At 49.5% G+C, this 26,685-nt stretch overlaps 2 protein-coding genes across 2 annotated transcripts; one reads left to right on the top strand and one right to left on the bottom strand.

Moving 5' to 3' along the window:
• The first annotated feature begins 3,341 nt into the window (after positions 1-3,341).
• RHEX (regulator of hemoglobinization and erythroid cell expansion) lies at positions 3,342-6,788 on the top strand. Its single transcript, XM_080358369.1, has 6 exons — positions 3,342-3,401; positions 4,358-4,448; positions 4,944-5,032; positions 5,651-5,758; positions 6,034-6,095; positions 6,381-6,788. The coding sequence occupies exons 2-6, from the start codon at positions 4,432-4,434 to the stop codon at positions 6,585-6,587; spliced, it is 483 nt and encodes a 160-aa protein (XP_080214495.1). The 5' UTR covers positions 3,342-3,401; positions 4,358-4,431; the 3' UTR covers positions 6,588-6,788.
• Positions 6,789-9,186: 2,398 nt separating this feature from the next.
• Positions 9,187-11,294, bottom strand: AVPR1B (arginine vasopressin receptor 1B; the record flags this gene model as incomplete). Its single annotated transcript, XM_080358220.1, has 2 exons — positions 9,187-9,485; positions 10,319-11,294. 2 exons carry the CDS (start codon positions 11,292-11,294, stop codon positions 9,187-9,189), a joined length of 1,275 nt encoding a protein of 424 aa, XP_080214346.1.
• Positions 11,295-26,685: the final 15,391 nt, after the last annotated feature.

Below are 26,685 nucleotides of genomic sequence, written 5' to 3'. Positions count from 1 at the left end.
AAGCGACTTTGCGTGGGTGACAGTGACATGTTGCCTTCCAGCCATGAATGGGCTGATTTTCGTTTAACATAGAACGGCCGCCTCATTAAGCCGTTGTGAATGCAAATAAAAAGAATGCTAATGAACAAATCAAGCCTTCAGATACAGAGGGGAGGCGAGCGGGAGGAGGCGAGGCTTTTCTTGCTGCCACAACGTGGATGCTGTGCCGTTCTTGTGGTTATTTTCCACGTTTATGGCCCCGCAGTAACTGGTGTCGGGTGGCACAAAGGGAGGTGTCTTATTATACCTGGTAGGTAACGTTCATGTAGGTAACGGGGTTTCTACGCTTTGCACGGTTCTAATCAAATTTCTATTTATCTCGGTTAGGCTATTTTATCTAATTAAAGTCCTCGCCCTGGGAAATTAAAGCCCTCACCGGTGAGGCACAGGGACCAGGGGCTGTGAGCCCAAGGGGGCCCCTGCACCCCAAGAATGGGGGTGAGCTGAGAAAAAACCCATTGGTCTCTCCTCTTGGGGGGGGTCTTGTGTTTCCATCCCCAGGAGCTATTTCTGGGCTCCTCTTTTGGCAGCTTCACTGGGAGATTAAGCTTAAAACCATCTCATTCGGGGTTTGTTCGGCAGGAGCCGCGGGCACGGCGGAGTCAGCGCTGCTGGCGGATGGAGCCGCTCTTTCCAGGTCAAGTGTGAATTCCCTGCGTTTCCCCGTGCTCAGGTTGGCAGCTGCAGGGTTTTATTCCAAATAGCCTTAATACAAAGTTATTACCTATTTCCCTGCAGTTTAACGTACCGTCTCTTCTTATCCTAATCATTCATTCATACAAGGGATTAAAAAACCCCAATAACTTCCTAAAACAAACCAAACTGCAGCAAGTGCCAGATCAGCTGAAAGCAGCAAGTCGAGTATTCCGGACGGGGTTTATAACCGGAAAATCCTGTAAGAAAATCCAGCCTGAAGGGTCGTTGGGCTTCTGAGATAAACACGAGTGTGAGCTGTAGCACAGATGAGCCAAGTACTTTAAGCGAGATAGTTTATTTACTGGAAAAGACCCCCAATTGGATCATGATAATCTGCAAACTTGTGACGGTAGATTCAGCATTAAATATGAAGATTAAAGAAATAAAGAAGCCAAACGCTTCATTTAGAAATTTTTTGAAGTTAAGCAAATCTACTTCTACTTTTATTTAGCTATTTTAAAGGTGATTTTAAAACCCAAACCCTTAAAAGCACATCAAATAATTGATTTCAAGTCAAGTTCTTCTTTCTTTCAGGAGCCAGTGCAAGACTTGGCCTTATTTGTCTAGAAATCTGTGAAAAAAGATTCTGCTTCATATGCACTTGCAGCCGTTTCTCAATGGTTGAAAGACTCTGTAATGAAATGTGACCTACAGAAACATTCCAGGTCTTGTAAGTAACGTATGGCCTATATATAGTCCCAGAGTGTATCTTACCCCATCCAGCTTTACATATTGACCCTCATCTATGTTAGAAATAGGTTTTGCACCTTGTGCAGCAAACATGCCCCTCGCTGGCTCCGTGTACGGTGCTTTCCTTGGTTTAAGAAACCTGCTGTCAGGCTAAAAATACGTTATCTATGTTCTTTTGTTGTATTTCCTTTAGTTGAGCCACTTCCACGATTAGCTCTGATTCAACTCACATCCAAGCAGCATTTTCCAAAAAGCCTTTTTTTCCTCTCTTTATCAACTATTTCTTCCACATTCATCTGTTTTACATCACTGAGCACCTGAAAGGGCGAAACCCCGCAATAGCAAACACGCATTAAAAAAGAAATAAAATAAAAATAAGCAAGCTTCAGTTAAATATTTACCCGTGGCACAGAAGCTGTGGGTAAAGCAGGATTCAAATCCCCTTGTGATGGAGCTGAGGGACGGTGCCAGGGGATGGGGGACCTGGTGGAGACCCCAACTCATGATGTAGCTCCTGGGGGTACATTGAGTTTCTCAAAAGCAGAAAGTCCAGGGGGATTCATGGAGATGCTGCGGTGTTTTCTCCCCATGGAGGAGCACTCTGGGAGCCCGGGGGTGATGGAGATATTGCTGCTGCATCTCCAGCTCCAAACCGCTGCTTCAATGCGAGGGCTGTAAGATCAGTTCCTACCCCAGCGCTCCCCAAACCTGCTGTGAACCTACAGGAGCACATCAGCGGTTCTGCACTGCTATTGAGTGATACAGCAACTTACTACTGACCAGAATATTTCTTCAGAAAATGGGCAGATGGAGGCCCATTCACTCCCCCCAGACACCAAACCGTGCCAGGCTTTCAGCCCCTCTCCTTTATGCTTTACAGTGCTTTACCCCTAGAGAAGACTTTTGCTTGGAAGCATCCAGAGCGCGTTTTGGGTGACAGCTGAGTTGCAGGGGGCTGAGCCAGCTCTGTGCCCTCAGGGACCAGTCTGCTCCACCACCCGAGTGTCACCTGCATTTTAGGGCAGAGCGGCTGGAAGATGGAGCAGGAGGCAGAACTGCCCAGGGGGGATCCATCACCCCCAGCCCCGCATCAGAAGCGGATGCAGAACAGCAGAGAAGCACCTAAATTTATTTAAATGAGCCAAGGGAGCGTCATGGAACCTCGCGTGGGCTCATTCTTGCCATCGCCATCGGGGTCGAGCGAGACCGCATCCGGCACCGAGCTGCATCCGCATCGCCGGACCAAAAACGCTGCTGAAATGTCCTTAATTCCTGCGCCCTCCATGGGTCCGGCTGCCTCAATCCTGTGGGGCAGGGAAGGTGCAGGAAGCTCTGGTTCCCCAGGTAAAACGCTGCTGGATCTTGCATTTCCCCGGCCATTGCGTGCGATGCCTTGGAAAGCAGCGGTGTTGCACAGCCTGAGCTTTAGTCTTAGCTTAGGGCAGCAAGGCCTGACTCAAATGGGATTAAAATAGTTTGAGGCATCCCCGTGTTTTTGCTTACCTTTAGATTGAGTGTTGAAACCTTGAATTCCCCACCAGCCAAGCAGGAGCTCTTTACAAGCCTTGACTTCAATAGAACATCTTACTTGAGAAAGGGTTAATAATATGCTGGGGGGAGAGGCTCGCAGCAAATTACTTGATAGACCAAAAAAGTACATGTGCTGCCAGCTTCTTCCTAGCCGTTATCTTCAAAACAAATATTTCAAGGCGCGTATGCGTATCGCCTCTTCGATCTCGCCGTACCCCATCTCAGCAAAGAAGCTGCCTGCTACTGATGTTTGGATTTGGGGCTTATTTTGCAATTTCCTTTTGAACAGCTCATTTTTCAGATTGCTATCTGCTGCAGCAGCCTCTCCTGCCCCACTATAGGAAATGAGCCATTTGAGAAGGATATTTGGGGACAGAGCAGTTCAATAAGGGAGGGGAAAAATTCCAGCAAGAAATGGATTTTTAGCTTAGCAGTTGCCAAACTGGGTAAGTGGAATTTCGCAGGAGATTGGTGAGGCTATCGTAAAGCTTTTGATGAATTACTCTTAGAAATATGTCATAGAGGAAATTATAGAATCTGATCCATAGGATAGATAATGCCTTTGTTCGTTCTATCTATCGATCTATCGATCTATCGATCTATCTATCTATCTATCTATCTATCTATCTATTACCTATCTATCTATCTATCTATCATCATCTATCATCTATCCATCATCTATCTATCATATTATTATAGCTCCTTTAATCTTGAATCATTGTATCAAAGCTTTAGTTGAAGACAGTCCCTATGTTAGCCATTTATAAACAGTAAGTATATAGGCATCGAGTGAAAATTTAAGGTGTTTTTCTGCCAATGAAAGCTCACAAAAAGAATTCCCCCGATTGCTGTCCTTTGTTATAGATGTCTTGAATATTATGGCTAAAAGTGTCAAGCCAAGGGGTCCAGTTCAGGCATATGTGTATTTTAATTATGTCCTTTAAGTCCGCTTAACTTCAACAGGATTTAAGTGCTCACCTAAAATTAAATCCGAGGTGTTTCGAATGCAGAGGTGTTGACTTTTCTGGCTGGATCTTGACCAATGCAAGTGCCCGATACCAAACCCGTGGCCTTCTTTGGGTTACTTTCTTCTATGAGTCTCTTTTTTCCAAGAAACGTGAGAGCAGATTAAAGCAAGAAGAATAAATGTCAGTTCTTGTCCCTCGTGGTGGAGCCCAGAAGCTCCAGTCAAGGATCAGATATGACCGAGGCAGCAGCGTATAAGCCACTAAGCTCAACAACAACGGCAGGGCCAGCCCGCGGCCGTGGGGGACTCACACAGACAGCAGGAATCCTCATTTTACATCTGCAATGTCAGACCGTCGCTTTCAAGTGACGAGCCTGATCTCGACGTGGAGCAGCGTGCAGCTCGGTAGGACTGTTTTTGGTTGATTGTCACCAGGGTCTCCTGCCTCTCTCTGTCCCCCGAGACCTCCAGCGCGTCACCGGCCATCGCACCGGCGCCTGGAAGGGAGGATGAGCCCTTGCGAGTGGTGAGTACGACATGGCAGGGGATGCTTTGAGATGCTCTAAGATGGACGGATAACCGCCCCATTTCCTCGGTCCTCGCTCTGCTGCGGGGATGCGGTGCCGTGGTCCAGGAGCAGCGATGGAGCGTGGGGATGTCCCCATCACTGGGGACGACTCCGTGTTCTCGCTGGGCAGCTGTGTTTGGAGGACACACAGCCTGATAAATGGCTTGTGGTTTGAGCAGGAGCCATGTTTGCGGCTTCTCTCTTCTGCTGCTGCTGAGGCTTCCGAAAACCCTTCTTAAGATGGGGGTGCAAAAATGAAGCCAAGGGGCACTAAGTCAGTTTTGAAAATGAAGCCTTGGGTTTTTGGGCACATCGCCTTAAAGACAAAAAGTGAAACGATGAACTGTGCAAGCAACCCTTGGTCTAAAACAATGGCAGCCCAACAGTACCTGAAGGATTGACGATAATTTGGCTATTTCTTTCACTTAGACGAAATATTTTTCTCTTCATCAGGTGGGTGCTTGTTGCCATCTCAGCTGTCACCTTGATCCTATATGGTCTGCTCTTACTGATACTTTACATCATGCTCAGCAGGAAAATAGGTAATTTACTGTCCCATTGGCTTTACCTGTTTTGTTCCTTGTTCTCACTCGCAATCATCCAGTTCAGAGAGCAAAAGTCATTTACTCAAAGCTTCAACAACCCTCGGTTTGTAAAGCACAACCGAGTCCCCTGTTCTGGGTCTGGTTCTCTGTTTCAAAATTGTTTTATTGCTGTTGTTAGTAAAGTGGTGGAAAAATACCGTCAGAATCCATTTGCAAAATATTAATTCAGATGAAGCTGTGATTTCCAGTGGGAAAATCTTTCATGGGAAACTGCTGCCCATGTTTGCGCCTAAACAAGCTCCACTTGGCCTGGTGGGTCAAACTGATTTTGAACTTGCCAAGGAAGAGGCCCTGATGGTGTGATTTAAAACTGGAATCCTTCATTGCGGGAGAACAGGGCACGCACTTAATCATCTCAGCAATTGAATTGATAGATATTTGCCCGCTCCAATAAAAAATACTAATTATTGCCGTGCCAGCGCCTTGCACTGAACTGGCTTTGCTGTGGGGCTGTGCTGGGGCTCAAGGTGGGGTATGATGTGGCATGGGGGGGGACGTGGGACCTGAGTGGTGTGTCGGGCTGGAGGATGGAGCTGATTCCCCTCTCGGCTGCAGAAAGCCATTTGTGCACCCAGCGGGCGAGCAGCAGCCCCGCGGCACAGCCCCGGCAGCCTCCGACCGCCGCCGCCACAGGGGAAGGGACGCAGAGACCGACCTACGTGGGTAAGGGGGATCCTGCAACCACGGGGGTTCATCCTTTAATATAATTGCACAGCACTGCATTTGTGCAGCCCTCTCTCCCTCAGCCAGACCCGCTGGCATTGGGGTGGAAGAAGGAGCAAGTAACTGCTCCGGGCTCCCCAGGGAGGGATCACACTGGTGCCTTTTGCATTTTCAATTTTCGCTCTCGAGTGTGTTTGCTTTTTCAGCTTGGTTATTTTTTTGTCCTTTAACTCCCCCAAGTAGTGCTGGAGGTGGTAATTTTTCCTGTTTTTAAGGGAGCAGCGACACGTCTTCAGAGACCTCGGAGGACTCGGACAGCAGCCCCTCCTGCCCGCAGGTACGGCCGCGGCACCGAACCTTTGCCAAAAGTAGCCTGGAGACCTCCCGAGCAGCACCGGGGGCAGAAAATGCATTGAACCATCAAAATACCAGCAGTGAGGCTGGGGGAGTGGTTGTCACCTGCCATGGACAATGCTCCCCATTTTGGGGGAAGTGTCCCCTGAGCTAAGGGACATCCCTGGGCACAACCTTGAGCAGCTGCAGGTTGTTGTGCGGGTTCAAGGGCAAAGTCACCCCGTGGGGATGCCGGTGCCTGACCTCCAGTTTGTTTCTGCTTCTCCAGGGCCCTCGCCCAGAAGAAAATCTCAATTACACATCCCTAGTGTTCCCGGGAAAAGGCCGCGGGCCGAGCTCCACTGAGGACTATGAGAACATGAAGACGGGGGCAGACTACGTCAACGTGGACCCCAAAAAGAGGAAAGCGGATTTCTGGCACTGCACCAGCCCCGTGGCATCCAAGACTATCGAGTACACCGAGGTGAAGCTGTAACCCCCGGGATGCTGCTGGCGGGGTTTTGGGTCAGAACCTGCTGGGACGGGGAGATGCTCAAAGCCACCAGCAGCCATGGGCTTCTCTTTCTCCTTTCCTTTCCCCTTCCCCTCAATCAGTGCCTGGCACAGGCTGTTGCCTGCCGGCTTTTATTCCTTGTAACACTCCAACCCGCCGATACAATTTGCTTGGTATTCTGCTTAAATGCATCACTGTTCCTGAAGGCTGCTGAGCGTGGGATGGCGCAGGGACGCGTTCCTCCTGCCCAGGCTGAAATGGGCTCTCCAGTTTGGTGTAACGGCCCTTTTTTTTGCTTCATGAAGGCAAATGAAACATCCCCCACCCCCGCCACCCTTCAAAATGGGGTGTAATTTGGTGAGGGAAACGTAGTGGTTTTCAAAATACCCATCAGAACTGGCTGGCATCTCAGCTGAAACCCGTAGTCATCAGCCCAGCTGGTAAATGGCTGAGGGTTCCCAGGGGATTAATATAGCAGGGGATTTACATGTCACCCTCTTGCTGGAGGACCTGGGCTGGCTGCTGGTGTCTCTGGGGGAACAGGACTGGACCATGAGTTTCTATGTGAATGTAGGCATATGAAATCACTCTGTTTCTTGTGGAAAGGGATGGTATTCTCTGTCTCTCACCTTTTGCTTTTCCTGCTTCGTCCCCTCACCAGCTGCCCTGGGGTCAGTGCCCTGGGCTGGGGCACACGCCACCATCTCCCCCTTCTCCCATGATCTTACACCATATTTCACACTTCCCTTGAGTATTGGTTTAATTCCCACGGGACTTAAGAGTATAGCACTGTGATTTTCTTCAAAAACCAAGAACGAGTTGGGGGCTCTCCAGCTTGCGGAGATAAGCTTGGGGTTGTGAACTGAATATTTATCTGACATTTGTTGGGTCACCTTTGTGCTCCTGAGGTCCAGGAGAGCAGGTACCCACGGCTGGGACTCGCTGCCCTCGCTCTGCCGCAGCAATCGCTGCTGCAAATGGGGACCGTTCCCTCCCACCATTCTGTACTTTACTGTGATATTTTTTTCAAGGAATAAACCGTTAAATTGCTGGGGAAATGGAGTTGGGTGGTAATTGGGAGCTCTCGTGGAGCTGCTGCCTCCCAGCACAGCCCCTGGTCACCATAAGGGATGGAGCTGCCCCAAGTGCATCTCAAATCAGCTCAACAGCTTTAATGAAAGGCTGTGAGACGATTGATTTGGTATCGATCCCGGGGTGGGTTTTGTGACCTCGTTGTGCAGATCTGGCCCAACTTGAAGGGCACATGAAGGAAAATGTTCAAAAAACCCCAAACAATCTCTGGGAAATGTTGCTAAAGGCCAGGAGAGGTGGGTTTATGGAATTGGAGATGAGGTCAAAACCAGCTAGTGGGAGTTTCTGGAGAAACTGATTCAAATGCTTGGTGATTAAAAGGTGAAAATAATTGAAGATTTCCAAATGCTTTAGAGATTTAGTCTCAGATAATAGGGAGAATAACCCATCATGCAGGGAATTTGGTACCTTGCTCTCTGGGGCACTTGCACATCTCCCACCGGCCGCTCTTGGGCTCAACTCCCAGAGCAAAAGGATGCTCTTGCCTGTTTCGCTTTTGCTTTCATCTTCAACAAACCAGCTCTGGGGAGACCCACAACACATGGGGCAAAGGGCGGGGGGCTGCAAGGCCACGGCTTGCTGCCGGCCACCCCTCCATCTCTGAGCCCTGGGTGGTTTTGGCACCTTAGTCTCTGCTAAATAAGACAAAAGCCGCAGCGATTTGAGAGCAGCTCTTGCAGGGGATGCAGCAGCTGCTGACCAGCTTGGAGCAGCCCTGCACAGCGGCTGGGGGCTGCGAGTAAACCAGACGGAAAGTACTGGGGCAGGAGGAGCTGCCTGGGCTGCTCTGGGCGGCTCTTGGGTGGTGTCGGTGCTGTATTTCAGATGCTGGTACCGGTGCGGTGCAATACGCTGTGCAATAGCAGGAGGGCTGTGCACAGCAGGGTTTCTGCCCTGTGGATTTTGCTCCAGCTCCAGGGAGGAGGGCAGGGGCTCCAGCTCCAGCAGCCTGGCAGCAAAAGGTGATGATAAGCAGCTGAGGGGGGAGTGTGTGCTGTGCCCCAGGGCCTGGGAAAGCTGTGTCTGCATTTTGTGCTGTGCCAGCAAAGCCCTGGGGATGGGAGATGAGTCACTGGCTTGCAGGAGCTCTCAGCAGATGTAGCCACGTTGCCTCCTGCTGTGCTCAGGCTGCTTTGCTGGCAGCTATTAAACACTGCTGCTTGGTGCAGCGTCCCTTGGTGGATACCCGGGTTGTGAGGCATTTCTGAGGAGAGCAGCCAGGCAGCAAGAGGTTTCCTAATGTACCGGGAAGGAGGATGCTGCGGTTGGGCAAAGGCTGATGGGGCTCTATGTGTCTCCTCCACGCACACAGCAGACACAGCAAGCACACAAGGACAAGGTGGACAGTGACGCTTTCACAGTTAAGCACCCACCTCCGTGCAAAATGAGATGCTACGAGGTGAGGAGCAACACAGCTCTGCAGTAACAGCGGTGTCACACCTGGTGGCAGCTGTCCCCGTGGAGGGATGTGCCTGGGGACATCCGCAGCCTAGAGCGTGCCTGACTCCGTCACCACCTCCTCGCAGGGTGGCTCGAAGTCCTTGGCGTTGTCCCCATGCAGGAGGAGGTTGGTGGGGTGGCTGTGGCTCAGGATGGTGGTTTTCCTGCTGCAGAGGCTGCCGGTGGAGCCCTGTCTGCGCAGCCGGGGCCGGGGGCTGCCCCAGCAGGACAGGCAGCGCGCTGCGTCCTGGAGCAGGTGCCCGCTGAAGAACATGTAAATCCAGGGGTTGCAGCAGCTGCTGAGGCTGGCCAGCAGCATGGTGATGGTGAAAGCCACGTTGCTGGACTCTGGGAAGGCAAGGGAGAGAGGTGAAACATCCCTGGGCATGGGCTGGGCAGGCTCCCCAGTGTGCAATGGGCAGGAGCTTTTTGGCTCAGACACGTCATTTGTCCCATTCCCACCCCATTTGACCGGCATTTCTCCGGCAGGAGAGTTTGCAGCAGGGCCGGCAGAGCCGGGCTCTGCCCTTGGCTGAGGGTGCAGGTGGGTGGTGGACAGTCGTGGGGAGCACATCCTCAGGGACAGCACTGGGAGATGGGACCCAGCAGCTTTCGAACCCTCCTTCAGCCTGTTTGCTGGCCAAACCACCCCCCAAAGGCCTTTCAATCTTAGGTAAAGTTCCTTCTATCCACAAGCAGGCTAGCAGAGCTATGGAAAACTTCCAGAAAACGTCAGCCTGTGAAATCAGAAATGCACTTCTGAAATCTCTGCAGCTTGCTCAGCAAAAGCCTTACGGGCACTCAATGCTGCATGTGAAGGACCCGCTCAAGCAGCTGGGCAGCTGCATGGGGGACAACCAAACCCCTCCTGCAGTCACATACCAAACACAGCAGCTCCTGAAGCAAGTTCCCACGTGGCAAAGATGTCCGCAAAACATCTTTACACCCCCTTACAGGTGATCGTCAGAAGCCATTGCTTTTCAGTGGATTTTCTGGTGAAAGCAACGATTTGACTCTACCAACTGTTTTCTATAAATAATACTGCGGGGTAAATCGGTAGCCCTCCCCATGATTTTTAAAATGACAAATAACAGACAGCTCTCGTTTGTTAAATACGCGATGGGCGCGCTGTGTGCCTCGGGAGCCCAGGGCTGCAGCCCGGCATCCCCACCGCTACTCACCGTCGTCAGGAGCATCCTCATCCCACACCGACCACATCTGCATGCTGAAAAACGGTGCCCAGCAGGCGACGTAGGCCACCACGATGACAAATGTCATCTTCACCGTGCGGATCTTGGCGCGGGAGATGGTCCGCACGCTGCTCACCCGCGAGCGCTGCCCGCCGGGGCATTGCCCGCTCTTCTCAGAGGAGCAGGGAGCGGGAGGGGCGGCTACTACTGCCCCCCCCATGCCGGGGGCACCGCTCTGGGTCTTGCCTTTGAGGTTCTTGCAGATCTCGTAGCAGATGAGGCTGTAGCAGATGGTGAGGATGCAGACGGGCAGGATGAAGATGCACAGTGTGGTCCAGGTGATGTAGGCTCGGGCTCCCCATGGGTACCTGAAGTCGGCCCAGCAGTCCAGCACCCCCGAGCCCTGGCGCACCTCCCGCAGGGAGAAGATGAAGATCTGGGGCAGGCTGAGCAGGCAGCTGAGCAGCCACGTAGCCCCGATCATCACGTAAGCCTGGCGACCGGGCTGCCGCAGCGTGCGCAGCGGGTGGCACACGGCCACGTAGCGGTCCAGCGTCATCACGATGAGCATGTAGGTGGAGGCGAACATGCTCAGCACCTGCAGGTATTTCACCGCCCTGCAGAGCGGGTCCGGCCCCAGGAAGCGGTACGTCACCTCCCAGATCAGCTGCGGCAGCACCTGGAAGAGCGCGACGCCCAGGTCGGTCAGTCCCAGGTGCAGGATGAAGAGGTGCATCCGGCTCATCTTCCTCCTCAGGCGGTACATGGCCAGCAGCACCCCCATGTTGCCCACAGTGGCTATAGCCAGGATGGTGGCCAGCACCCCGATCTCTGCCTTGGCCAGCTCCTCATCCCGGCTGTGCAGGAGGGTCAGGTTGGGGTCCCCTGGCAGGGTCTGGGGGCTCAGCAGTCCCTGGCCGTGCCCATGGCTGCCCTGGGTGCTGTTCCAGCCCCAGCCCGGCTCCATCCCTCCGGGAAGTTCTGCAGGAGCGCAGGCAGCTCTATGGGCTGTTAAACCCTTCCCTGCCCCACCAGGGCTGAGCTCTTGGGGTCAGTGTTCCCCTGAGCACCACTGAACTGGCTCCTCTGCCCCTGGCCAGGGACAATGGATGTGCCTCCTCCTGCGGTCCCCACCACCGGTGCTGGTTGTCACCTCCTCTCTCTCCTGCAGCCCAGCATCACTCTAATCCTGTGCTGTGTGCCTGCAATTCCCCTCTCCGGCTGGGCTGCTCCATGCAGATATTCCAGATAAGCAAAGAAGTGCAAGAGCTCCTGGCTCAGTCCTTAATCTTTCTCTCATCTGCACTAAACATCCCCAAATCCCCATTTCTCCCCGGGCTGCTCATCTTGCACATCCCCTCTCTTTCCCGTGCCGGTAGATTGAAGGGGAAAGGCGAGCCCTCTCCAATCCTTTTTAGCGCAGTCAGGTAACAGAAAATGCTACAGAGGCTGCATCTCTTTGGCCTTTTGATTGCAAGAACAGCAAAAGCCAGGTGAGCGGAGTCCGAGCATGGGTGTCTGTGTGGAAGCAGGGGCTGGGTTGCCGTGTGTGTGTGTGCACACCGTGTCCGGGTTTTATAGCCCGGCAGCTCCGGCTGGCCCATCCTCCCAGCGGTGCTGAGCGCTGAGCCGCTTCCCCCCAACCCTCTCTCGGGGATGCACTCGCTGGGCTTTGACCAAACACGATTTCTGGGTAGGATCTGAAGGCTGGGAATCCCGCATCCCCTTTTCTGCAGTGTGTCAGGGCTGGGGACTTTCTGCCCCTGATTTGTGCTGTCCCTACTAGTCAGACCCCCCCAAATCTCTGTCCTGAGAGCCTGGACAAGGGGGTGCAGGTCTCCCAGAGCAGCAGGAGCCAGACATCCATTGGCTTTGTGCAGCTGGGGCTCAGCCCTGCAGCAAAGGCGGTGGAAACATCATTTACTGACGCCAGGTCCTGTTTTGATCTGCTGTGCAGGGAGGGGATGGAGATCGGCGCTGAGATGTGGCAAAAGCCCGACTCTGCCTGCTTACTCCCCTGCTAAACGCTGTCGTTTTACTCCATCCGACAGAAAACCACCTCGAGGGTGGAGAGCAGGATCCTGCCCACCCGCAGAGCAGACCCTGCCTCGAGCCGTCGGCCTTTGCTCCATCTCTCATCTGCACGGAGCCTGGAAAGCAATCACTGGGAAGGAAAAGGTGAAGGGGAGAAGTGAGCTGCAGAGACGCAGCAGCTGCAAACTGTACGCGAGGGTGTGTTGTGGGGCAAGGGAAAGGACAACAGAAACACCTGCAAAGGGCAAATGCGCTGGAAATTGCTGGAAATCCAGATGAGACTATAGACTATAGCAGAGCTGCAGCTCAGCATAGGGCCAGGAGCTCCCTGCCTCTTCTCTTCTTCGAGTCTTCAATGCATCTTCTGTCGCGGTTGAGACGGACAAACGACATGGACCAAATTCTTTCAAGATGAAAGTAATAGGTGCCATTTATTGCTACAAGTGCATTTTTATACAATTCTACCAGTTCATGTGTCTTTTCACTATTGGTTACAAGTTACAGCACTAACATCTCATTGGTTAATTTTGCTATCATCCATGTTATTCTTCTATCCCCTTCTCTCTCATGGGTACATCTCTCCTCTCTCTGGATACTCCTTTACTCCCATTCTTCTCAAGGGTAAATCTTAATATCTCAAGGCTGATCTCTACTCTCATATTTTCTGTCAAGGATTCCACAGACCCGCTGCAGTTTCCCACAATCTTCCCACAACCTGTGCAATTGCAACGTATTTTCATTGCCCGTGTATGTGTCTCCATACACAATTTCACTCTTGTTTTGCCACATTAAGGCTTTGCGTTTCACTTACCTGCTATTTCAATGAAAAATAAAGCCGCTCATCTACTGCCAGTGTTTTGTCCTTTCTCTGCCGTGGAAAGACAACAGTGGCAAACAAAAGAAAGGCACCGACACGGGCACATTCCCAGCACTTGTCCGCTCGACATGGGCTTTGGTGCTTGCAGAGCCTGCTCTGGCTCGCTGGCTGTGATATTACAATGCAGTTGCCCATAAGAAAGCTGCTATTTGCTGAATAAAGAACTGCAGATCACCTCTAATAACCATAAATGAGCGCAGTTTGTATCTAATTAAAAGACATTCATCCTTATAAAAGATGCTATGGATATAAAGTGCCGTCACAGGGAAGTGACTGGCTGAGGTGCTGGAGTTCGAGATAGGAAGGTATTTCAGTGAATAATGCAATTTTCTATGTTTGTGATCAGACAGCTGATTTTCTGGAAGATTAATAGAGGGCAGTACAAAGGAAACCTACAAAGCAATGCAAAACTAAGAAGAAGGCAGAGATGTAAGGGCAGATTCTGCAGAGAGACAGAAACACTTAAAGCGTTTTGAGAACAGACTTGACTGTCACTGTCACCAGTTTGGTGTGGGAGCAACTCCCTCAGAGTTTGCGATTTTACTCCAGATGTATCAAAGTTCAGTTGTGGGGAGATCACACAGAATGGGCTGGGTTGGAAAAGACCTCAGAGATCATCCAGTCCAACCCTTGGTCCAACTCCAGTCCGTTTACTAGATCATGGCACTAAGTGCCATGTCCAGTCTCAGTTTAAAAACCTCCAGGGCCGGTGAGTCCAGCACCTCCCTGGGCAGCCATTCCAATGCCTGACCACTCTCTGCACAGAATTGCTTTCTAATCTCCAGCCTAAACTTCCCCTGGCAGAGTTGAAGCCCATGGCCCCTTGTCCTATTGCTGATGCCTGGGAGAAGAGCCCAATCTCACCTGGCTAGAACTGCCCTTCAGGTAGTTCTAGAGAGTGCTGAGCTCAGCTCTGAGCCTCCTCTTCTCCAGACTAAACAAGCCCAGCTCCCTCAGCCTCTCCCCATAGGGCTTGTGCTCAAGTCCCTTCCCCAGTCTTGTTGCTCTTCTCTGGACCCTCCAGCACTTCAGTCTCTTTCCTGAGCTGAGGGGCCCAGAACTGCACACAATACTCCAGATCATTTGTGCAAAAGCACTTTGAGGAAAGCGAGGCTAGTTCGCAAAAGAAAAATGACCCTTGGAAAGCAGAAAATAATTTTCTTTAGAGAGAGAGAGATAATAGCAGCAGGGAAATTTTTCAAGCAGATGGATTGAAAACTAAACTCGTTTTCTTTCACGAGTTTCCTGAACATTTTGACACATCACTAGTATTGCCAGGCTGGGTGTGTTGAGCAGAACCAGAGCTGGGAATTACTCGCTGGTTTGTTTAATGCTCTGGGAGACACTGGGAGGTGATGGCCCAGCTGTGCCCAGATGTGTTTGCCCCACCCAGCCCCAACTGCAGTTTTTTAGCCCATTTCCCATAAGCCCATTTCCCCATAAGCTCTGGGGCAGCAGAAATTGGAGGAGTTGCAAGGTGAGGTGATGCTGCTGTTTTCTGGTAATGTGTTATTTTATTAATTGTTTGTGTCTCCAGCATGGGGAGGGTGTTTGTGCTGTGCTGGTGTCACCCCCATTGTTCAGGGCTCTGTGCTGCTGGTTGTTGCTGCCGCAGGGTGACCTGAGCCCTAAAAACACCCTGAAAACAGTTGGCACAAGGTCTGTGTTCCCTCCCTTCCCTTTGGGTGTGATGCTGGGATACCGGACCACATAACTGGGTTTCTAAGCTCTTAAAGTTTGGTCTGTCAAGGTAACGCTATATTATGCAACTAATTTTTGGCAGCTGGTGGTATCAATATAGCTCAAAATGCTGGTTTTATTACCAGCTTGTGTCCTGTGCTCTTTTAGGGTGCAGCACGGAGGTTTTGTGATTGCTAAATCATTTGGCACAGCAGCTGGTTGCTTCACTTGGGGGGCAGCTCATTGGTTAAATAACTAAATAAAAAATGTTGGCTTAGGTTTAAGTACTGATTTGGCTCACTTTTCAATGGGAATATTTCATTTGTGGTATGCAATGGTGATAACCTTGTATTGCTCACAGCACAGAGCACGCTGGGTCTGTCTTTAGCATTTAATCACTCAAATGCTTTTTGTGCTTCAGGTCAGAAAAAAAAAGAAGGCGGATTTGGTCATGTTGTGCTGGTTCAGATGCTATAAAATTAATGGTGTTGCAACTACTTTATAGCAGCTTGGAATCATCTCTTTGGAAAGACTGTCTTAGGGAAACAAATTTCCCTGTAGAATGGGCACCAAGCAGAGGATGTGATTGCACCCGTTACCAGGGATTTTCCACGTTATCCATCTTGATACCATATGAAATGCCCCAAAATATCAAACTGTCTCTAAATGAACACCTGGCTCAACACTTGTGCTGTGACTCCCGTTACCCTCCGGAGGGAGAAAACTCCGCTATATAATTGTGCAGCACTATCTGTCACAGCTCCGGGAGCTAAAGACAGGAGCCTCTGTAATTTTAAGGTGATTATAAGACAGATGTGTCAGTCAGTCTCCCCTTTTCCTCCCTCCTTTCCCTCTTTCGGTGTTGCTTTTGCCATTTAATTAAAACTTCTGATGCTGTTTAATATTAGAGAGTGTGCCTGGGTGCATAAATCAACACGCTAAACAGGTGGGAAATGCCCCAAAACAGCGCCGGTCGGCAACACTGCTGTGCAGAACAAGCAGGTTTGATTTTAATGGGAAAAATCCATGTGAAGCTGTAAAAACTGGCGAGCAGAATAACAGAAGCTGACAGCGCTGTGTTTAATAACTCAACTTTAAAGTATCGGTGCTTAAAAACATGGCCTTGAATACAAACCTATGGGGCTGAGATGTGGTGTCCAAGCTGCGACTCAAACTCAGCCCAGCTTGCAGCTGATAACTCTGTTTTGGTTTATTTTCCTCCTTGTTTTGACCCATATGTGTGGAAACACTCTGCTTGAGTAAAAGCAACTGCTAGAGGGAAAAAAATTGAAGCTACAGGCATCTTTGAGATGGAAAATTGCTTGTTTATCATCCTTGTGCTCTCCCTGTTGGTTCCTTCTATAGCCAGGGGTGTTTAGAGACTTTGGTAACTGTGAAATGCTTTGATTTCCTTCCCCACTCCCTCACGTCCTTTTGCTATTATTATCATTAGCATTTAAAAAGCAGACACAGCCAGAATAATAATAAATATTACATTTCAAGGCTGGGAACAAATGGCTTTTTCTTGTTCTCTCCTGATAGGCTGCTGTGGATAAAATGCATGTCCGTTAGCTCTGGTGTGGACAGACGGACAAGCTGGTGAGCAGGTGATGGGGACAGGACTCTTCACATGGGTCACAAGTCCCACCAAGGAAGCGGGGACACCACGGCCAGGCTGGAAAAAGTATTTTAGGTCCTGTATTTCGCTTTAGACAGTGGAGATCTGATCTGTGCGTGGGGTTTTCAGGCCTTACAGCCTATTGAAAGCAGCTGTTTCCAGCATCAGCAGCTGAAATTGGGGTTGCAATAGCATCCCTGGGCACGGGGATGCTGCAGGTACCTTGTGCTCTGGGGTGGGAGGAGAACTTCTGCCCTTCCCCTCTTCCCTCCCCCTTACTGTGGACAAAGAAGAACCACAAAATTGAAGATACGTTTGATTTAAAACCTCAATATGGGGAGAGGTGAACAAGAACCTTGCCCTGACCTCAGACCCGCTTTGTCTGCTATTCCCCTCCTCGCCTGATGAAAACGCTGCCGTTATTCAGAAGCCGTTGCCTTCCAGGTAAGAGATGCATCAATCAGGATTATGAAAGGAGAGGAGCAGCTGTTTCAGGACAATTTATTAGAAGATGATAAATAATGGGGAAAATATCTACAGCGGTCTGTACTCTCCCCACTAAAGCAAAGTTCAAGGGTTCATGATTAAAGGTTGTTCTTGCCTGTTTGATAGTCAAACCCATGTCATGCCCAAATACAGGGAAACTCGTCTGGGACTATGTGAGACCATTTGCCACCGGGTGACCAGCACTGGGTTCAGCTTCTATTGTTCAATCAAAACACCGGCTATTTCTTACCTGCCCTGACCTTCTTACCCACAAAAGCTCTTGGATTGTCAACCTGAAGGACTTTAAGATGCTGAGAGACAAGTCCACAGAATCAAGATTTGGCCTCTAGAAATGCTGCTATCAGACGTGCTGCTTGTCCTAAGCTGTTTGAGCAGATTTCCTTCTTTTTCTTTCTGCCTTTCTGTGTATGTAGAGGACAATAAAACCCCAATTAAAGCACATTATTGCAGTTTCACTGGCAGTTCAGCTCAACAAGCTTAACAGACCAGAAGTGCCAGTGGAATTACTACCTTCAGCTTGCATGAAATGTGGGTCTTTCTACCTCTTCCCCCACGTCAATGTGTGAAAATCTCCTATGATACATATTTCTAGTGGTCTGTCTCCCCCCCATGCCGCAGTTCTTGCAAATGGAGAGGAAAGCTGTGCTCTGAATATGCTGTTTGCTGCTCCTTGTGGCGTGGCTGTGGGCAGAAGATGCTCATAGTGTTGGTGGAGCCGGGCTGTGGGCTTTGTTTGGCAGTTTTTGCTGTAGCGCTCGGTTCCGGGGTGTCCGTAGTTGGTCACTGTGCTGGGGTGACCCCACTGTTGCAGGGTGGGGGTCCCGGACGTGGAGGCTGGAGGGAGCATGGAGAAGATGCTCCGCTGAGATCTGCTCTGTGACCCAGGGGAGTGGGCTGTACTGGTGTGAACTGGGACAGACGCAGGGTGTTCGGTGAGAGGTGACAACCCTCCTGCTCTGCCCAAGGCTGCACTGGTGCCATCGCCGCTCCTGGGGCTTGCACAAGGGGCGAGTCTTTCCCTCGCAGCTTCATTAACACCCACCCGCCGCCTCTTTGTGCTTGGCTTAGGACAAGAGTAGTTAATCCTCAAACTGCTCTCAGCTGGGTTCTGTGGCGGGCGGAGCAGCAGGACGGGAGCCTTTGGGGCGGCAGTTAATGCTGGTTAATCCTCTCCCGATGCGAGGACTCTGAGGAGAAGGTGATAAAGTACACGATGTGCTGCTGGCTGGGAGGTGGGTGCTGGGGTCAGGTCGGGCAGCCCAGACCTGTTACCAGCAGCACCGATGTGAAATATCCCATAGGGATCGTATGATGCTGGTTGGGCTCTGCGGGATGTGTTCTGCGCCCAACAGAGGCTTGTTGTCCCTGTTCTGTTCTGTGTGGGTTTGGAGACCCCATGGACACTATTTCCCAGCGTGTGGGTGGTGAATGGACACTTGATGCAGTGAGAATTTAGGATTATGCCAAAATTTCTTCCCCAAAGGGCTGTTGGGCATTGGAACAGGCTGCCCAGGGCAGTGCTGGAGTCACCATCCCTGGAGGGTTGGACAGACGGACATGAGGTTCTCAAGGACATGGTTTTGAGGTAGACTTGGCAATGTGAGCTTGACAGTTGGACTCGATGTTAAAGCTCCTTTCCAACTAAAATTATTCTATGATTCTAATGTTAGAAACAGCAGTGGATGTGTTTGCCATCCAACTCCATGCTCCAGTAGTCAAGGGATTATCCAACTCAATGGGAAATCAGATTTATACCTCCCAGGGATCCTTCGATAAACACCTGAATATTCTTCTGCATCTCAATTTTAATTTTTTAAACTGAAGTTCAATCTCTGACTCCTTTTGGGCTCTTGTGGAGAACTGGCAGAAATCGGTATTTTTGGCCCACAAAGTAGGAATGTTGTCCATCTATTTTTGAAAAGCTCCTTGTAGACCAGGATTTCTCTGGGGAGACAGCAGTTGTCATTGAGAACGGTGAGTTGCTTCGAAGGCAAAACCAACAATCTAGAGCTCTTATAAAAGCGACTCATCTCACTTCATACCGACGGCGCAATAAGGTTTTCAAGTAGTGCGGAGTAGAAATGAGGGCAATGAAGATGCTGAAGGGAGTGGAGCATCTCCCGTGTGAGGAAAGGCTGAGGGAGCTGGGGCTCTGGAGCTGGACAAGAGGACACTGAGGGGGGACTCATTCCTGGGGATCAATATGGAAAGGGGCAGTGTCAGGAGGATGGAGCCAGGCTCTTCTAGTGACAACCAGTGACAGGACAAGGGGCAATGGGTACAAACTGGAACACAGGAGGTTCCACTTAAATATGAGAAGAAACTTGTTTGGCGTGAGGGTGTCAGAGCCTGGCCCAGGCTGCCCAGGGGGGTTGTGGAGTCTCCTTCTGTGCAGACATTCCAACCCGCCTGGACACCTTCCTGTGTAACCTCATCTGGGTGTTCCTGCTCCATGGGGGGATTGCACTGGATGAGCTTTCCAGGTCCCTTCCAATCCCTGACATTCTGGGCTTCTGTGTGATTCTGCTCCTTCCTCAGAAATTGATTTTAAGAAGTATCTGACTTGGTGCCTCTAAGTGCAAATGAAGGTAAGAGCCATGGCAGGAGCGTAATTCTTATTTTTCAGGCAGATCATAGATTGAAAGGGTTGTTAGTTGTGGGCTAGGTTAGTCTGTGCAGTCCGGTTTGTGCGCCCCCAAAGAGCCCCGTTTAACAGCACCAGACAATGGCTTTGTCTCCCACTTTGCCCTGCGCATACAGTGCTAATTGCTAAGGCATCTCTTAAAAGCTGTTTTCACATGCATTTGCACAACAGATTTGAAAGGCCGTGAGCACCCACCCAGCGCTGCTGCAAATGGGAAATGTCGCCCCGTGTTTCAGAATAATGACATTTTGGAACCTGCCAAATGCATAGTTTTATCACTTAGAATTCAGATGATCTGTGGACCGGTATTTTTGGCTGTAGTGGATTATCACTCATCATGGAAGCAAATCACAGCCTGTAGTGAGAGCATGCTGGTAGGGAAACCACAGACTGAAATCAATGCATTTCTTCAGCAGCCTGTACATTATCTCCCTGTCTCACTGAGCTGCTGTCGTCTAGAAAATGAACCAAATTAACATGCAGGTCAAGCATCAAGGGGTGATTTATTTTCTTTAGAGTTTCTGTGTGGATATTGCAGTAGCGACAACACAATAATTACATGTGTTGTGCATCCCGCCTTGGGGGGAGCTCTGGGGCTGAGAGGTGGGTGAATGTGGGGAATTACAGAGCGTGTTTAAGCTGGGGGGTTGGAAGGAAAGATGATACATTTTTTTGGTGTGAATTGAGGGTTTACAGGGTGTTTTTTGGAAAAAAACAAACCAAAAAAAGATGAGAGCGTGCTCTGATTATAGTTGTGTTGTTTCCAAATTAGATGGGGATTTGTGCACTTGGTTCTGCCCTGGGCCTTCTAAAGCCCTGTATTTGCTTGTGTTTAGCAAATAGTCTGTGCCTGGTTAGGTCTAAGGAGTTTTTGCCTTCTTATCGAGCACCGAAGGGAGATCTCCATGGAGTTTGGGGCTGGCACGCTCTGTGACCATAACCCAGAGGGTTCTTGGCTCTCCTTGCATCATTCATATCAATTCAGGGCATCAAATCCCACCCCGAGGCTTAACGAAGCATTGCGCCCATCACACCTTGGTGAGAGCAAGCACGGCCTCGACTGGGGGTGGATTTACAGCTAACTGTTGGATTAAGATGAAATGTGAAAATCACCACTAAACCCTTCGTGTTCTACCAAGCGATGTGAGGAGGCTTCAACCTGCTCCTGATGCTCCGTGGGTCCGGGGTCATTTCGATGGCGAGCCTTGAATTAAATTAACATCCAAGTCCTCCAAAGCTAATTGGGAAAGGATTATTCTAGGAGGAAACCAGAGATGCAGAAGAACAGCTCCCTGGTGTGACCTGTGCATGTTGCTTCAGCGGGTGATGAACCAGATGCTGTTTTCCCTCCTGGTGATAGTGTGTAACAGATATGGTCCCAGTATCTGGGCTCTCATCACACTCTCAGATTGTTTAAGAACCTCTTGGGAAATCTGGCCTTGAGACATCTGGCCAGACAGCTCGGGCACTGTGGGTGCCGAGTGGCTCTGGCAGCGGTGGTTTTGATGGGAATCACAATGCTGGGTGATTTCTGCAGCAGCAATCGGTGTCTGGCTCAACACGCTTGATCTTCCATGTGTGCGTTGATGCAAAGCGCGGGAGCAGCCCCTCTGTCTTTAATGGGAGCAAGTGCCGCTTTTTGCTCCGCTCGAGGATAATTCTGCCCCACCAGGGCTCTTATCCGCCCCACTTGAAAGGCCACGTTGAGAATAGAAGAGCAGGAGGAATCGCTTGGGAAGTTACAAAGGTCCCCAGAGCCCCCAGCAACCCCATTCAACTAATATCCCAACTTCTGACAACCAATATCCACCATCCTGCCCCCAAACGAATTAATTATATACATGAGTGAATTTAACGCCGTCATTTAGCAGTGTCTGCTGGCAGGGACTTTGAAGTGCAAACTGATTATGCAGGGAACAAGCTGGGAGCCTGTTAATAAGTTCCAACAAAGTGTGTACTGCTGGGAGGCCACGTTAGATTAAATGTAGAATTGTATTGTTGTTTTGTCTTCAGTTTGGAGACAAATGAAGCAGCAGAGTCTGTCACCAGAGAGAATACACAATAATGGCGTTGGGAAATGTTCTGAAATCCTGATGCTCGTGGTTCTCTTTGGGTGACCCCTCAGTAGCTGTTTGCTTTCTTTTTGATAGGCTCAAATAGGCAAGGAGTGAATTAATTAGGTAGCAGAGAGCCATTAGAATCTGTTATTCACTTGATGGCATTTGTGAGGGAAAACAGACCGGTAAGTGTGCACTGACCTTCAGCACAAATCCCAAGAGCAGTTTGCCAGCGGGAAGCCAAGTCCAGGTCATCACATCCTCCAGGAATTGGCTTGGTTTGGCCAGCGAAAGAAAGGAAAAGGCAGTTCTGGGATCTTTGAGGTTATTTGGTGAAAGGCGGGTTTTCCATAGTCACAAAGTCAAAATGCAGCTGCAAAAAAAAAAAGTCAAATTAAGAGATTAACAAGAAAAAACCCCATCGTGAGAAGTTTTTGGCTGGGGCGAGGGGGCGCGTTCCCATCGCTCTCCAGCAGGGGGCGCCACAGTCCGGCTGCGCAGGGGCTGAAAAACCCACAGGAAAAGCATCGATTTAAAAGAAAAAAAGGATTATACGAAAGCGTGTGACATATATTTTTATTCCAAAAGGTAAAAAGAAACAAACTTTTCCACATAAATGTCTAATGGTCATTATGACTTGGTCACATTCTGATGGGCTTGAAAAGGTTGCGAAGAAACGTGCCTGAAGGTGTAATACAAAGCTTTTCTGCCTCTGGCACAGCAGCTCTCCCTCCCTGTTTGTCTGCTTGGTATATTGCAGTTCAGTCCTAAAATGTAATTATTTTAGGCTTCAGTATGCTGTCTTGAAATAGTACAGGAGAAAGCGCCAGTTACTGCTGCAATCTTGTGTTATTTACTACTTACTAAGTTATCTTTTTGTATTTGTCATATCCCCAAGTATTTTCTCCTGACCGCTGTGCTTTAAAGAATACGGTCTTTAAACATGGGATTAACAGACCAAATACTTCATGCAGATGAAGTTCTTAGGGAACAGACTCAGAACTGGGAGGTTAATGGTTGGACTCCGTGATCTTTTTGTCTTTTCCAACCAAAACAATTCTCTGATTCTACAGGCACATATAAAATACTTATGATTTGTTTTAAAGACACATGGTTCTGGGGCCAATTCACAATGTTGAGGGACAGGGTGACTTGTTTTCCTTGAAGCCGCATCCCAAGCAGATGTTGGTGTTTCCACCGGCTCCGTGATGCACCGGGGTCAGTGTTTCTGCACAGATACCACTGGCCAAGCGCTGTTGCTGCCCTTGCTTTCCCAGCAGTTAATTCCTGGCCAAATCCCTATTAAACGAGCCTGAGGTCTCTGCCCTGAGAATTCCTGCCATGACATTCTTTTGGTTACACATCAGCAGCGAAACATTTTGGAACCGGTGGGGAAACGTTTGCCAGTTTAAAGGAGAGATCTGGTTGAGGCTGTGCTGTTTATTTTTGCACATGTACAACGTCTGGACTTTTTCCTTGTGTCTGGCAGGGAGAGAATATTCAGCCACCGATCTCGCTGCCTTCCCTCAAGCTGCTTTTATTCCTATCATTACCCATATATTCTTTTATTTTCCCCCTGTTCAGGCTAAGACGAGGATAATCTCTTACATTCTTCACACCACAAGGAGAAGGCGCAGGGTTATTTCTGTGGCCGACTGGGCATATGATATGCAGGTGTTGTCCCAATGAGCACATTAACCATGCCTATGCAACGCCACATCCATTTTTATCTATTTTAATATTTATTCTCCCTTTTTCCTCCTTCTAAAGCTTCCGACACAGCCAAGAGGACATGGCAATGAGGAACAGCAATACAAGCAACATTTCTTTAGGGTTTACCAGTGGTATTTCTTGCCTCCGGGGTGGCTCCAGCCTTGTCTCTGTGTCTTGCAAAACCCACTTGGCATTCTTAGCAGGGCTGATGTTTTTGGCCAGTTGGAGCTTCTGATAAATGTTGGCACATCTGATTTATTGTCTGACTCTGTTCCCAAGGAGACCACATATGTAGCAGCCTGAGATAAGCGGCTTATAACCTAAAGGTGAATGCCTTAAAATATCAGTGTCCCTTTCTTGGTTTCCGTTGATAGCAAGCTCTTGCTTTTTCCCTGCTATCTTTATTTCACTCTGTTATCAGAGAATTAAATACTTAGCGTTGTGTTGAGGAGCCTTTCTTGTCTTTAGAATTGGCTGAAGTTATAAATACAGCTGGATTTTCTGTTATCGCTCTTAATGGAAATTTGTCGAGCATAACGCCGGTGTCTCTTATTCTGTGGCCTGATGAAGGTATTTGATGTGTGGGGCACGATGTGTGATGGGGATGATCTTTTGGGGATGCTTTCCTGTGTGCTCAGCAGGATGCCAAGCTGTGTGACCCCAGCCCTGGGGACACTGTCACCTCCAGTGTCCATCAGCACCATGGGAACACCCGAGGGGGGTCTGAGGAGCTGTGGGGTGTCTGGGGGGGCTGAGAAAGGGTCCTTGGGGATCAACAGACTAGCAGGAAAGAAAGAGATAAAGCATGAAACACTTGCTAGCTAACATGAAACAACTACTGTTTCCTGTTTCAAAGTGGGAAAAATAAGGAATTGGATTGTTTTATGAATAAATCTTGAAGGCAGTGGGGGAGGCAGAAAATGGCTTAGAAAATAGCCCAAAACTGTTACTAGAGCTTTGGGGGCGTGGGATAGTTACCTGGTGAGATACTGGGGTACGTGTGCACTGTAGGGATAAAGACAGTTGTCTCTTGACTTGCAATCCAAGGCACCGGGACGTATAGGAGTTATGGTGGCACAAGCGTTGGCTCGGCGTGCCCAGACACCGCGTGCTCCGGAGCAGCCTCCCCACCTCCCCAGAGCCACAAAGGGTGAGTCTTGTCAACTCTTTCTACACCTTTCTTTCCTTCCCAAGCACATTCCAGCTGGCTCAGCCCCTGGGTCAGTTTGCAAAGGCGTGCACACACCATGCAGCATGGATGGATTTGCCCGATTGAACCTGTGCTTCATCCTTCCCCTTCCCCTGTTCCATTACACCCCTGTGGAGGTGGCAAAGAGCAGCCCCCTTGCAGGAGCAAAAGGAACGAGATTGGTCTTGCTGTTGTTCTGTGTCCTGCCCAGCGCCCGGCGATGGTGCCTGTGCCGTGAAATACGGCGTCACGGGGGATATCTCGGGTTGGCTTTGTCTGTCGGTGCCACCGCGGGCCCGGTGTCTCCTCGGAGATGTGGAGCACCGCGTTGGGTTGGGATTCCTATGGGGGATGTTCTTTCCCTCTCTAGCAGTAGACAGAAGGTGATGCCCAAACTCAGCCGCTTTTTCCTGAAGGGATGCTTCTCCTTAACTTTTCTTAGGCAGGGTTTTGACTCATAAACCAAGCTGAAAGTGCTACGGCATCTTTTGGGAGTTCCCTGTGCTTTCAGTACCCAGATAATGATGGTCTCCAGATTTTTCTCTGATCACAGCATGTTGAGGTTGAGACGGACAAATGACATGGACAAAGTTCTTCTTACGTACAAACAGCAGTCTCCATTTATCGCCACAAATGCTTTTTTTATATAGTCTTTACCAGCTCATGTGTCTTTTTGCTATGGGTTCCAGGCTGCGATAGTGATGTATCATTGGCTAATTTTGCTGTCGTCAACGTTACTCTTTTACTCCCTTCTTTCTTATGGGTACACCTTAATATCTTTAAGGTCAATCTCTGTTCCCATACCCTCCGTCAGGGAATGCACAGACCCACCGTAGTCCCCCACAGCAGCATCAGCAGTGTCTATGGAATTAGCAACCCAACGCAATAATTGTTTAGCTGCGATCATGACTGATCTGAGCACTCGCTGCACAGGCGAAGCTTAAGAGACAAGTCCCTGTGTCTGTGCTGTGGCATCAAAGCCTGCGTTGGTGTGGAGTTTCTACTCTTCAAAGCACATGTTTTTCAGCCAAGATATACTTGATGCCTCTTCTCCCTGGGTCATTTGCAATCCGAGCTTGTTTTCAAGGAGTAAATGGGGCCAGCGTGAGTTTTTGCGGGGGAGAGGTAAGTGACAAACAGGGAACCAGTTCTTTCTCTAGCAGAAAAATGTTCAGACCATAATTAAAGTGTCTTCTCCACGCATGTATGTACATGCACGCACCCAAACACGGCCGGCTTTGATCTCTGCTGGGAGCCTGGGGAGAATTATAGAGACTGTAAAATCAAAGTTATTCTTGGGGACGGAGCGTGGGGATAACCGCTCTGCTTTCCCTTGGGCTTCGCAGAATGGCAGGTTTGGATCCACCCGGCATTCGGGTGTACGGTGAGATGTGGCTGCTCTAAATACACCAGCAAGGCGTGGGGAGGGGAAAGCAACGCGGCTTTGTTGGTGCTGGCAACGTACACTGCGATTAGTGCCAAAGCCATCAGTGCCACCTTTGGAACCCCCTGGCAGGAGCAAGAAGAGGCTCAAGTGATGCAGCAAGAGCAGCAGGTTGTTATCAAAGTGCTGCTGCTGGCCCAAAGCTGCTTGTTATTAAGTCCTTTGATTTTTTTTTTAATATTTTTTTAATTATCATTTTTGTAGCTTACAGCAAATGCTGCTCAGTTTGCTGAGAATCCTCTATCTGAGTGGCATAAAGGTGAGGAGCAGTTCAAGTTCATGCGTCATTGGCATGTTTGTATCAAATCAGAGTGGGGACCCTGCTAATAAGGTAAAAGGTTTCCTATAGTGGCCAGCACTGGGTGCTTTTAAGCAGTTTTTGAATTTTGATTTCCCATAAGGACTGGAATAAAATGATGGACATATTCTGCTGAATCTGCACTTCCTCAGACAGATGGAAAAATGTCTATATCTGAATTTTAAATTCTAAGCGACAAAGAAAGTAATTTGGACTTTGGGTAAAATTTGAAGCTGAATAAAATTCACTTTACAGAGTATAAAATTCATTTCCAACCTGGGGTCTGATACAAAGCAG

The sequence above is a fragment of the Nesoenas mayeri genome, assembly GCF_963082525.1.
Source record: "Nesoenas mayeri genome assembly, chromosome: 23".
Lineage (NCBI taxonomy): Eukaryota > Metazoa > Chordata > Aves > Columbiformes > Columbidae > Nesoenas > Nesoenas mayeri.
This window is presented reverse-complemented; position numbering and strand designations above follow the sequence as displayed.